The sequence below is a fragment of the Desmodus rotundus genome, chromosome 3 (assembly GCF_022682495.2).
Source record: "Desmodus rotundus isolate HL8 chromosome 3, HLdesRot8A.1, whole genome shotgun sequence".
NCBI lineage: Eukaryota > Metazoa > Chordata > Mammalia > Chiroptera > Phyllostomidae > Desmodus > Desmodus rotundus.
This window is the reverse complement of record NC_071389.1, coordinates 154,284,360-154,296,746: the sequence shown is the minus strand read 5'-3', so window position 1 is coordinate 154,296,746 and position 12,387 is coordinate 154,284,360. Positions and strand designations below refer to the sequence as shown.

Genomic DNA, 12,387 nt, shown 5'->3' with positions numbered 1-12,387 from the left:
AGTGAAAATATTATTTTCCAAAATAAAGTTTATGGTGATCAGACCTTATAATTATGGGAGATATTTTAGATTAGAGTGGCATATGGATCAAAAAATGGCAATGAATAAAGACATTTGTTCAGGAAACAGACTTTGGAAAGGCCTCACATTCCCCTTTTTGACCTAAGGAAATACTTTTTTTGGTTCCTAACTATTTTGTAGAATATATCAGTTCATTAATTTGGGTCCCTCTCCTTTTTCATATTACTTTGTAAAACTAATGAGAATGATATTTATTGGCTAACTGATAATATTGTAGAATAAGAATTTTGGTTACTCTCTTACAACTAAAACTCTTTAAAAATCAGAAAAAAACTTTTTATTTGGCACTTCCCATTTTCTTGTTTTTGGTTAGAGGGCATTTTGTAGATTTTTTAAAAAAGATTTTATGTATTTTTAGAGAAGGGAAGGGAGGGAGAAAGAGAGGGAAACATCAATGTGTGGTTGCCTCTTGCACGCCCCGGACTAGGGGCCTGGCCCACAACCCAGGCATGTCCCCTGACTGGGAATCGAACCGTCGACCCTTTGGTTCTCAGGCTGGCACTCAATCTACTGAGCCACACCAGCCAGGGCCTCATCTTGTAGGTCTTAATGACATACTTGAACTTGTTGATTGGTTTAAAAAATTTTCATTTATTGATTTGAAAGAGAGAGAGGGAAGGGGAGAGAGAGAAACATTCATTTTGTTGTTCGACTTATTTATGCGTTCATTGGTTGATTCTTGTATGTGCCCTGACAGAAATGGAACCTGCAGCCTTGGTGTACTGGTTTGACACTCTGACCAACTGAGCGACCTGGCCAGGGCCTGTACATTGGTTTCTAAGTTGGAAACAAGTATTATTTGGACTCAATGGAGGGTTTTCAGTTTTGATTTAATTTACTGGGAACGAGTCTGTTAAAAAAACATATTAAAACTTTTTGAACAAATAAGCTGTTTATACAGTTCTAGTGTCAAAAAAAAAAAAGTAGATTAACAAGTACCTTTGTTTCCTATTTTTAAGTTTTCATTCCTCAGTAGATCACTGTTATTGCTGGTTTCTTGTTTATCCTTCCAGATATACAGGATGTATATGTATGTATGTGAGTATAACTGTATTCTTCTCCCCATCGTATTCATCTAAAAATATATCTTACTATATACAAAAAACTTTCTCTTTTCTCAAAAATATTTGCATAGTATCTCCTTGTATGGATGAACCCTCATTTTTTAAATTACTGTCCTCTTGATTATAATTAGGTTGTTTCCAATCTTTTGCTCTTATAAATAGTATTGGATAACTTTGAACACATCAGTTCATACATTTGCAAATGTGTTTGTAGGGTAAATTCCTATAAATTGTCTTGTTGTGTCAAACAGAATATGCATTTTTAACTGATAACTAGTATCTACTTGTCTTCCATAGGTATTGTACAAATTTACACTCTCAGATATGAGGGGGCCTGTTTCTCGGTAGCCTTTCTACCAGTGTGTGATCATTTTGGATATTTGCCAGTCTGAGGGTAAAAAATGGTGTCTTAGTAGTTTTAATTTGCATGAAATAGGTTAAAGTATTTTTTAGTCTAAGTATATACATACACAGTATAAGAAGTCAAATAATATCATAAGGCTTATAGTAATTTATTTAAAAAAAACAGTCCTTTTCTTCCTCCTCCCAATTCTCTATTCTAGCTTTCCATGGGTAATCATAAACATTTCTTCTAGTATGAATCTCCGTATTTCTGATTAACAGGGCAATACTGACTGACTTTCTAATCTTTTCAGGGATAATCCTATTATGGAAGATGAGGATTTAGTTTTTTTCCCTCCTCACCTGTCCCCTCTTTTTCCCTGGTTTTAATGACAGGTAGATTTTGTAACAGTCTGTATTTTAAATTTAAAATAACTGCGAGCACCTTTGTGTATAGCCCAATTAATTATTTGTTAGTGTGTCAGGTCCTTATAATGCATGCCAATACTCCAAGACTGGGAAATTATACTCTCTCTATCTTTAGAGTGCTTTGGATCATTCGATTTCCTAATTGCACATCATTTAAGTTTGGTGGCGTTGTCATTCTAAACTCTATCAATAGCTGCAATTATGACCTATTGCTGATAACCCATAGTCTTGGTAAAGTTCCCATTTGTTTGTTAATTAACATATATAATCTATGATTCTTGGAACCTTTTAGTTTGAGAGGGCGCATCTTGCAGTTACTATCAGCCATTATTTATTGAGTGGTTGTCAGTGAGTGTCAAGCATTGTTCTAAGTGCTACATCTGTATGAACTCCTTTAAACCATAGAACAACCTTGTGAGGAAGATGCTGCATTATTTGCATTTTACAGATGGAGAAACTGAGACACAAGGCAGGTAAGTAGCTTGCTTGAAGTCATTCAGCTAGAAGGTGGTAGAGCTGGGATGGAAACCAGGCAGTCTGGCTCTAAAGCCTCTGCTGCACTGCATCCACGCGTGTGGTAGTGATACACTCAACCTCAGCAGACAGTGTGCTTTGGTTTGGTTTTCCACTAGTGGTGATGGATTTGTGCTAATCCATCTATGCTTACCATTTCTCATTTCTATTTTTCCAAATCAATGTATTCCCGAAGATTTTTAAAATAATTTTAAGAAATTAATTGTGGTAAAAAAAAAAAGCCACATAATATAAAATTTACCATCTTAACAATTTTTAATTCTACAGGTCAGTAGTGTTAAGTATGTTTACACAGTTGTGTAACAGCTCTGCAGAACTTTTTCATGGTGAAATACTGAAACTCTGTATCTATTAAATAGCAATATCCATTTCCCGCTCCCTCCAGCCCCCTGCATCCACCATTCTACTTTTTGTTTCTATGAATTTGACTACTTTAGGTTCCTCATACAAGTGGAATCACACAATAGTTGTCTTTTTTGCAACTGACATTTCATTTAGCATAATGTCCTCAAGATTCATCCATATTGTTGCATAAAGGATTTTTTTCCTTTTTAAAAGCTGAATAATGCCCTGGCTGGTGTGGCTTAGTGGATTGAGCGCCAGCCTGCGAACCAAAGGGTCACTGGTTCGATTCCCAGTCAGGGCATATGCCTGGGTTGAGGCCAGGTCCCCAGTGGGGGGCATGTGAGAGGCAACCACACATTGATGTTTCTCTCCGTCTCTCCTCCTTCCCCTCTGTCTAAAAATAAATAAATAATCTTTAAAAAATAAAAGCTGAATAATATTCCATTGTATTTATATACTACATTTTGTTCATCTAATCGTCCCTCCCTGGACATTGGGGATTGATTCTACCTCTTGTCTAATATGAATGGTGCTACAGTGGACGTGGGTGTGCAGATATCTCTTGATATGCTGCTTTAACTTCTGTGGCTGTATACTCAGAAGTGGGATTGCTGGATCATACGGAAATTCTATTTTGAATGTTTAGGAACCTCCATATATGTTTTTCATAGTGGTTGAACTATTTTACATTCCCACCAACAGCGTACAAGGGTTCCAACTTCTCTACATCTTTACCAACACATTTTCTTTTTGTAGCAGCTATCCTAATGGGTATGAGATGATATCTCATTGTGGTTTTGATTTTTATTTCTCTAATGAGTGGTGTTAATCATCTTTTCATATGCTTGTTGGTCATTTGTGTATCTTCTTTGGAAATAGCTATTCAAGTCCTTTGCCAATTTTTAAATTGGGGTTTTTGTTGTTGTTGTTAAGCTGTAGGAGTTCTCGATGTATTCTGGATAGTAACCCCTTGTCAGATAAATGATTTGCAAATGTTTTCTTCCCCCTGACTTCAATACCTTGTCTTATACTTTTTTTCCCATCCCTCTCAGCCCATTCTGGTGTGTATGTGTGCGTGTGCGTGTGTGCATATCTTATGCTTTCTATTGTGATTTGAAATGAAAAATAAATATAACAAAGATAAATCAGAGTAATAGGTTTTGAAACAGTATATTCATCCTCTTCCCATTCCCCGCCTGAGAGTCACCGGGCAGTCCCCCCAGGTTCAGGGTGCCTGGGAGCCAGTAGCACGTGTCTGTCTAGCCGGTACTAGGGGTGAGGTCTGTGACCATGGACTTCTTCTTCTTCTTCTTCTTTTTTTTAATCCTCACTCGAGGATGTGTTTATTGATAAGCAGCAACAAATTAATACAGATTTAATCATTTCCATTTTCTTTTTAATATATCCAGCCATTATTGATTACCCGTTTCCCCACACTTTAGGTATTGCATATATTATGTTCACATTTTGAAAAAAATGCTTGACTGAATGGTTTCTTATATACAAATGAGTGGCTTGGTCAAGAGTATCCTTTGGGTTTTTTCTCTCAGATTTTACAGAAGAATTTTTAGTTTTTTAGTTGTATTTTATGTATAGTAAAATGCACAAATCTTAAGAGTACATACAGCTCAATGAATTTTTTTCAGTTTCTATTTTTTTTTATTGTTCAAGTACAGTTGTCTCAGCTCAGTGAATTTTTATACATGTGTGCGCCCATGTAACTACCACCCAGATCACGATATAGAACATTTTACCCTCAGAAAGTTCCCTGTGTTCATTCTCAGAGGGAATCCTCCCTTTGGAGAAGGGATATAATGACACTTCTTTAGAATGATACAGTTCTCTCTCTAGCAATATTTTTTGCCTTAAAGATCTGGATTTCATTCTTCTAAAATCTAATAAAGTGTTTTCTATCAGGCCCACGCTATCCACTAGTAAATTCCATGTATTTCCATAGGCTTTGGCCGATTCTCCGTTTGGTTCAGTGCTATGGAAGATGGTAAGCCCCAGAGTTGCAGCTGCCTTTCCTCAGGTCCCATAGTGGTTTATAGAGGCTCTTAACTCTTGATGGATTTTAAAAAGCTTTCCCAGGGCTATTTATTCATCCCTTCATTTTCCTCCCACATTGGGAAGTATCTCATATAAGGTTACTTTCATTTCCTTCTTGGGTTGCATTTTACAAAATATTTTTCTGTCAGGTGGTAGGTATAAGTTCTGTAATCCTCATCATGCTTTCTTTACCCAGAAATCTTGGACATGTATTTTTTAAATGTTTAGCAAAGTGGAAAAAATAGCACTTGTATCTTTACAATTTATAGAAGCTTCATGCCGAATGAACTAATCTGAATTTTGATGTTTCAGTTTTCCTTACTAAAATTCCTTTGCATGATATCCATTCATCCCTGCTCCCAAGTTTCTTGCAGCTGTATTTGATCTGGGAAACCTGAGGAGAGATTAGAAGTAGGAAATTCTAGAGGAAGAGAAAAGACCCTTGGTTTGGACAGGAAGAGCAGGTAGTAAGAAAGATCTTAAGGAGTAATAAAAGGTAATATTTTAGTTTGTGAAGCAGAGGTGTGGATAAGATATTTGAGGGAGACACAAAATGTAAGGTGACTAAGAAGACATGCTTTCTGAACTAAGAAGATGGTTTGATTCTAAGATAAAGTTTCCGAAGGGGCAAAACATTGTATTTACAGATATATATACACACATACACGTACGTGTGTGTGTGTGTATATATATATATATTTAGAGTACTTTTCTTGTAATCACTAGTTTGTTTAGAAAAAATACAAAATAAAACCTGTGGATATCTCTTAGAAATTTTGTACAGATAGCTATTACTATAACAGTAAATATGTGGTGTTGTTTTTTTCCTCCAGAATCTCCCTGGAAACAGAGACATGAATGTCTGCAATGATAATTCCTGACAAGAAGTTAATATAAGGAAAGGAGATCACCAGTTAGAGAAAAGAATTTCAAATAACCAGGATTTGGTATTTATCACCTCCAACTATAGACTTTTCTTGCCTACCTTTAAATCAGAGATAACTACAATCAGAACGCAGACAAAGCAAAAGAATACATTTCTTCTGTATCTTCATATCAAAGAAGCTACAATGTCCAGGAAACAAAACCAGAAGGGTAAGATTATATGTGGGCATAAATTGTTAAAAGCATAGTTGTGAAGTAATGATCACCATTTATATTTATTTTTTAAAAAATTTTTATTGTTACTCAGTTACAGTTGTATGCCTTTCTCCCCATCCCTCCACCCCACCCCAGCTGAACCCACCTCCCTCCCCCACCTCCACCCTCCCCCTTGGTTTTGTCCATGTGTCCTTTATAGTAGTTCCTATACCATTTATATTTTTTAAAAAACATTCTCTTACTACTGATAATTGCAACTTTTTGTCATGACAAATTAATTTTATTGTTTTAATAGTTTATTTTTGTATTTTTTCCATTACCATTTATCCCCTTATACCCTCTTCCACCTCTGCCCATACACCCCCCATAATCACCACGCTGTTGTCAATGTCCATGAGTCCTTTTTCTTTTTTGCTCGATCCCACCAGACCGCAAACACCAACCCTCCCAGAGCTGTCAGCCTGCTCTCTGTCTATGAGTCTGTCTCTGTTTTGCTTATTAGTTCAGTTTGTTCATTATATTCCATATATGAGTGAAATCATGTGGTATTTGTCTTTCTCTGACTGGCTTATGTCACTTAGCATAATGTTCTCCAGGTCCGTCTATGCTGTCACAAAGGGTAAAATTTTCCTTTTTATAGCCAAGTGGTATTCCATCGTGTAAATGTGCCACAGCTATTTTATCCACTCATCTACTGATGGGCACTTGGGCTGCTTCCAAATCTTGTCTATTATAAATAACGCTGCAGTGAACATGGGTGCTAATGTTCTTTTGAACCATTGTTTCAGGTTTTTTAGGATAAATTTGCAGAAGTGGAATTACTGGGTCATAAGGCAGTTCCATTTTTAATTTTTTGAGATATCTCCATACTGTTTTCCACAGTGGCTGCACCAATCTTCATTCCCACCAACAGTACAAAAGGGTTCCTCTTTCTCCACATCCTCACCAGCACTTGTTGTTTATTGATTTATTGATGATGGCCATCCTGACAGGTGTGAGGTGGTATCTCATGGTGGCTTTAATTTGCATTTCTCTGATAATTAGTGACATTGAGCATCTTTTCATATGTCTATTGGCTATCTGTATGTCGTCTTTGGAGAAGTGCCTATTCAGGTCTTTTGCCCATTTTTTAAGTGGAGACACTGAGTTAAATAATTGAAGAAGATACGAATAAGTAGAAGCACATACCGTGCTCATGGATAGGAAGAATTAACATCATTAAAATGCCCATACTACCCAAAGCAATCTAGAGGTTCAACACAATTCCTATCAAGATACCAATGATATATTTCACAGAACTAGAACAAATATTTTAAAAATTTATATGGAATCTCAAAAGACCCTGAATAGCAACAGTGATCTTGAGAAGGAAGAACAAAGTTTGGAGGAATCGTGCTACCTAATAGCAAACTATACTACAAGGCCATACTAATTAAAAAAGCATGGGACTGGCATTAAAACAGACACATAGGTCAATGGAAAAGAATAGAGAGCCGAGAAATAAACCTACTCCTTTATAGTCAATATTTGACAGAAGAAGCCAGCATATACAATGGGCTAAAGATAGTTTCCCCAACACCATTTATTGAGTAAATAGTGTTGGGGAAACTGGACGGATATGTGCAGAAAAATGAAACTAGACCACCTTCTTACGCCACCCAATAGAATAAATTCAAAATTGCTTAAAGACTTAGATGTTAGGCTCGAAATCATAAAAATCCTAGAAGAAAACATAGGCAGTAAAGTCTCACATTGTTTGTAGCAATATTTTTTCTGTTGTATATCCTCAGGTGAGGGAAGCAAAAGAAAAAGTAAACAAATGGGACTACATCAAAGTAAAAAGTTTTGGCACAGCAAAAGAAATTAATTTTAGAAGAGTATGAACATTCGTAATAGTCTGTTATCTCGTTGAGTATCTGTAGATATTACATTACAGTTTTGTGTATTACTAATTTATAAATTCATGTAACAGTTGCTTTTCTAGTCTTACAAACCTAATAAATTGGAATATACTTCCAGGAAAGCCAAATGCCTCTTCAAAGTGCACTCTTGGAAAGAGAATATACGTTAGGGAAAGTGGTAGGAGATAATTTACTGCAGGATATTCTGTAGCCTGTGAGTTTCATTGGAGACAGGAAATGAAGCAAGAGCAAATGCTTCTAGGTTTTTATGCCTTCTTTAGCTTTCCTTCTGAATCATTGCTCTAGCTGCTTGTCGAAAGTAAAATATAAAGAGCAAAGAGTCAAGAAGTACCAAGAATAGTTATAAGGAGAAGGAAACAAAGACTGTATAAAATTACTTTCCTAATTTCCTTGAATAGCTGCAAAAATGATAAGGGACAAATTTAGCAATAGCACACAACTGTTATACACAACTGAAATATGTTTGGTTTTTTAAAAAATTTTATTTTCGAGAGAGGGGAAAGGAGGGAGAAAGAGAGAGAGAAACATCAATCAGTTGCCTCCTGCATGCGCCCAGATGAGGGACCAGGTTTGCAACCCAGGCATGTGCCCTGACCAGGAATTGAATTGGCAGCCTTCGTCTTTGCAGGATGATTCTCAGCCAGCTGAGCTAGCCAGGGCTCAACTGGAATGTTTTTGTTAAGAGAGACCTGGCTGGTGTGGGTCAGTGGATTGAGTGCTGGCCTGTGAATCAAAAGGTTGCTGGTTTGATTCCCAGTCAGGGTACATGCCTGGGTTGCGGGCCAGGTCCCTACTTGGGGGTGTGCAAGAGTCAACCAATTGATGTTTCTCTCCCTCCCTTCAAATAATATATTTTTTTTTAAAAAAAAGAATGATAAGAGCTATTCTGGCTCCCTCCCTGCCCCCCCTCATTCAATTTAATTTTGAATTTAATGTTCTTTAATTGAAAATAAGGCTGTAGATACAGATCTCACATGTTAAATATGAAAGAAATGCTTTTAAACTTAATTTTCACTTAGCAGTTCAAAAACCTCATTATAAGAAAATAATATAACAGAGCTCTCCATACAAAGAAAATCTGGCCTCTAAGGAATGGTTAGATTACTGAAGAAGCCGAAATGTTTTATGAAATGAGATATATCAACTGGAAAGTTTTTATAAGCTTTTTGTTTCTTCCTCAAACTTTAATTTTATCATAATTCAGTTTGCTTTTTTCCCAGTTATGCTTAAAATGCTGAGTTTTTGTTTTTCTGCATATGAGAATAACTATAGTAAAAATAGGATTCCAGACTTTAAAATAATTTCATCTAAAAAGTTTAGCATTTAATTTTTTGTAAAAATGTTAACTTCAGCAGATTGCTTTGACCTTTTAAAAACTAGAGTCTGTTTATTTCATGTCTGTGCTTTTCCAGAGCTATAAAAATGTCTTGATTACTGTAGCTTTATGGTAGTTTTGAAGTCAGGCAACATCAGTTCTTCAACATTGTTCTCCTTCAGTGTTGTGTTGGCTCTTCTGGGTCTTTTGTGCCTCTATATTTACTTTAGAATCAGGTTGTCAATATCCACAAAGTCAGTAGCCAGGATATTGATTGGGACTGCTTTTAGTCTACAGACCAAGGTGGCAAGAACTGACATCTTGACAATGTTGAGTCTTACTACCTATGAACATAGAATGTCTCTCCATTTATTTAGTTTTTTTACTTCTTTCCTCAGAGTTTTGTAGTTTTCCCCATATAGGTGTTATACGAGAGGGAGGACCCCCAGAAAACTGGAATTTATTTATTAAAAATTGTGTATCTATTCTTACATGTTTAAACTTCAATAACCTTCCAAGTACTGTCCACATAATGAAATATACCTATCAAGATGTTCTCCCCACTACTCAAAAATTTTTGAACTTGATTTTGATGCCTTTTGGTGCTTCTGCTATTTTTTTTTCACTTTTTCCACATTGGCAAAATTTTTCTCTTTGAGGACTTTTTTCATCTGGAGAAACAAAAAAAGAGTCACTTGGGGTGAAATCGGATGAATGGGGAGTGTGGGGCACAGAGGTCTTGTCATTTTTGGTTAAAAACTGATGAACACTCAGCACAGTGTGGGCAGGTGCACTCATAAATCATCCCTCATGAGATGGGCAAATATGTTAAAAGAGTCATCAAAAAAATCTCACTGAAGCTGAATGCAGCCTCTCACAACACCTGCTGGCACACTGATGCAGATGGGTTCTTAGAACAGTCACCTAGTGGGGGAAGCCTGTACGACAAGGGGCCTGCCCTCCAGAAGATAATTCCATTTTGGGGTGGGAGGGATCTGCCCTTATATATACTTTGTTAGATTTATACCCAAGTATGTTCAGGGTGCTAATGTAGATGGTATTATGTTTTTTTATTTTAAATTCCACTTGTTCATTGCTGTTATATGGGAAAGTGATGGATTTCTGTATGTTACTCTTGTATCCTACAACCTTGATGTAATCAATAAATTCCAGGACAGAATGGGCTAAACAAATATGTTATTTAAGTAGCAGGTTTCCTACCTTCACAAGTATAATACTTAAAAGCTAGGGTTCACCTTGTGATAATTATAACAACTATTTGGAAACAGAAATATTTATAATTAAAATAGATTATTGACCCGTAAGTCAGTTTAAGAAAGAAGAAGCTAGTAGATTTAATTTTCATATGCGTGAGGTTAATGAGTGAAGAGTGACAGATCTTGCAGTGCTGTGGGTTTTTTAACAAGAAGGGTGTTTTGTTGGAGACAGAAGCATGTGATTAGCATCGACTTGTTCATTTCTGTACTTTGAAACAAGGAGATGGGATGCAGTGGAGAGGGATGACATTGACTATTTGACAGGGCTAGAAGGAGCATCAAAAGCAAAGTCTTTTATAATGATAAGAGAATATCTCTCACACCTAACATAAAGTTTTAAAAAGATGATTTCCTATTCCCCACTCACTCTCCTTCAGGTTCTCAAAAATTCTACCAGCTAGTCTGTACTGATCTTAGTAATTGAAGATTTGACTTAAAAAAAATTTAAATTTATTTTAGAGAGAGAGGAAGGGGATGGGGGAGAGAAACATCAATTTGTTGTCTTACTTATTTATGTATTCACAGGTTGCTTCTTGTACATGCCCTGGCTGGAGATTAAACCCATGACCTTGCTGTGTCAGGATGATGCTCTAACCAACTGAACTACTTGTCCAGGGCAGATTTGTTTGACTTTAAACATCACAGTTCTTAAATGTTTTAATTTTTTTTTTTTACTTATGTAATTGAGATTCCTGGAATAGCTGGTAGAATTCTTGAGAGTCTGAAGGACAGTGAGGAGTAGGAAATAATTCTTTTTTTAAAAAAAGATGTGCATTCAACTCACCTAATCCATCTAAGCCCCGAAGTATGGCATGTGTTTCATTAACAGTCAAGTGTAATAATCCCATAAAATAGGAGCTCCTCTTAAATGGAGAAATGTTAGTGAAAACTAAAAATGAGGGTTTGACTTGTAAAAGAGACTGAAAATAGGCCCGTAGTAGCTGAAAATATGTTTTTCTTCAGACTTAACTGACCAGACACACAGGGGCATTTTATTAAACATGATTTATTTGCAGACTGATGTTTCTGACTTTTAGATTATCCAGGTTTCATGATTTCTTTTTCCCTCTATTTTTACTGGCTGTCCATCTTTTAGCTACATCACAATTTATTTTTACCTTTCCCAAAAGAAAGGGTGAGATTAGCAAGTAGAAAGATAAAACTCACATCAGTCCTTCTCACTACTTGGAAACAAAGAAAGATATGAGTAAATATTTTAATTTTATTTTAGCGAACCTTTCCTTTAAAAAGCCTGAATGTTGCTGTAAACAGATATCAAAATAATCATCATGTGGCTTCAGAATTTTCTAAGTAACTGTTTGAATTCATCTAATCTCTGGAACGATATGCAAAGTTTTTTTTATTTATTTGTTTTTAAAAGATTTATTTATTTTTAGAGAGAGGGGAAAGGAGGGAGAAAGAGAGGGAGAGAAGCATCAGTGTGTGGTTGCCTCTCATGTGCCCTCCACTGGGGACCTGGCTTGCAACCCAGGCATGTGCCCTGACTGGGAATAGAACCAGCGACCTCTTGGGTTTGCAGGCTGGCACTGAATCCACTGAGCCACACCATCCAAGGATATATGTAAAGTTTTTAAAATAAAACTAACTGAGAGATGATCTAGAGTCAGCAGAGAATACATACTGATCTTGATAATGCAAAATTTTTTTTAAATACATTTATTGATTATGCTATTACAGTTGTCCAATTCCCCGCCCCCAACTCCACTCCATCCTGCCCACCCCGTCCCTCCCACATTTCCCCCCTATAGTTCATGTCCATGGGTCATAATTATAAGTTCTTTGGCTTCTACATTTCCTACACTATTCTTACCCTCCCCCTGTCTATTTTCTACCTACCATTTATGCTACTTATTCTCTGTACCTTTACCCCCTCTTCCCCTCCCACTCCCCTATTGACAACCCTTTTT

General features: G+C 36.4%; 1 protein-coding gene across 6 annotated transcripts in view; it reads left to right on the top strand.

Moving 5' to 3' along the window:
- Positions 1-12,387, top strand: part of SPATS2 (spermatogenesis associated serine rich 2) — a 111,782-nt gene that overhangs the window by 46,360 nt on the left and 53,035 nt on the right. For all 6 annotated transcript variants that reach the window (XM_053921527.1, XM_024575927.3, XM_045184378.2 and 3 more), the window contains one exon: positions 5,678-5,939. In XM_053921527.1, the coding sequence (XP_053777502.1) occupies positions 5,915-5,939 (25 nt within the window). In that variant the 5' untranslated portion in view covers positions 5,678-5,914. The remainder of the gene's footprint in view (positions 1-5,677; positions 5,940-12,387) is intronic.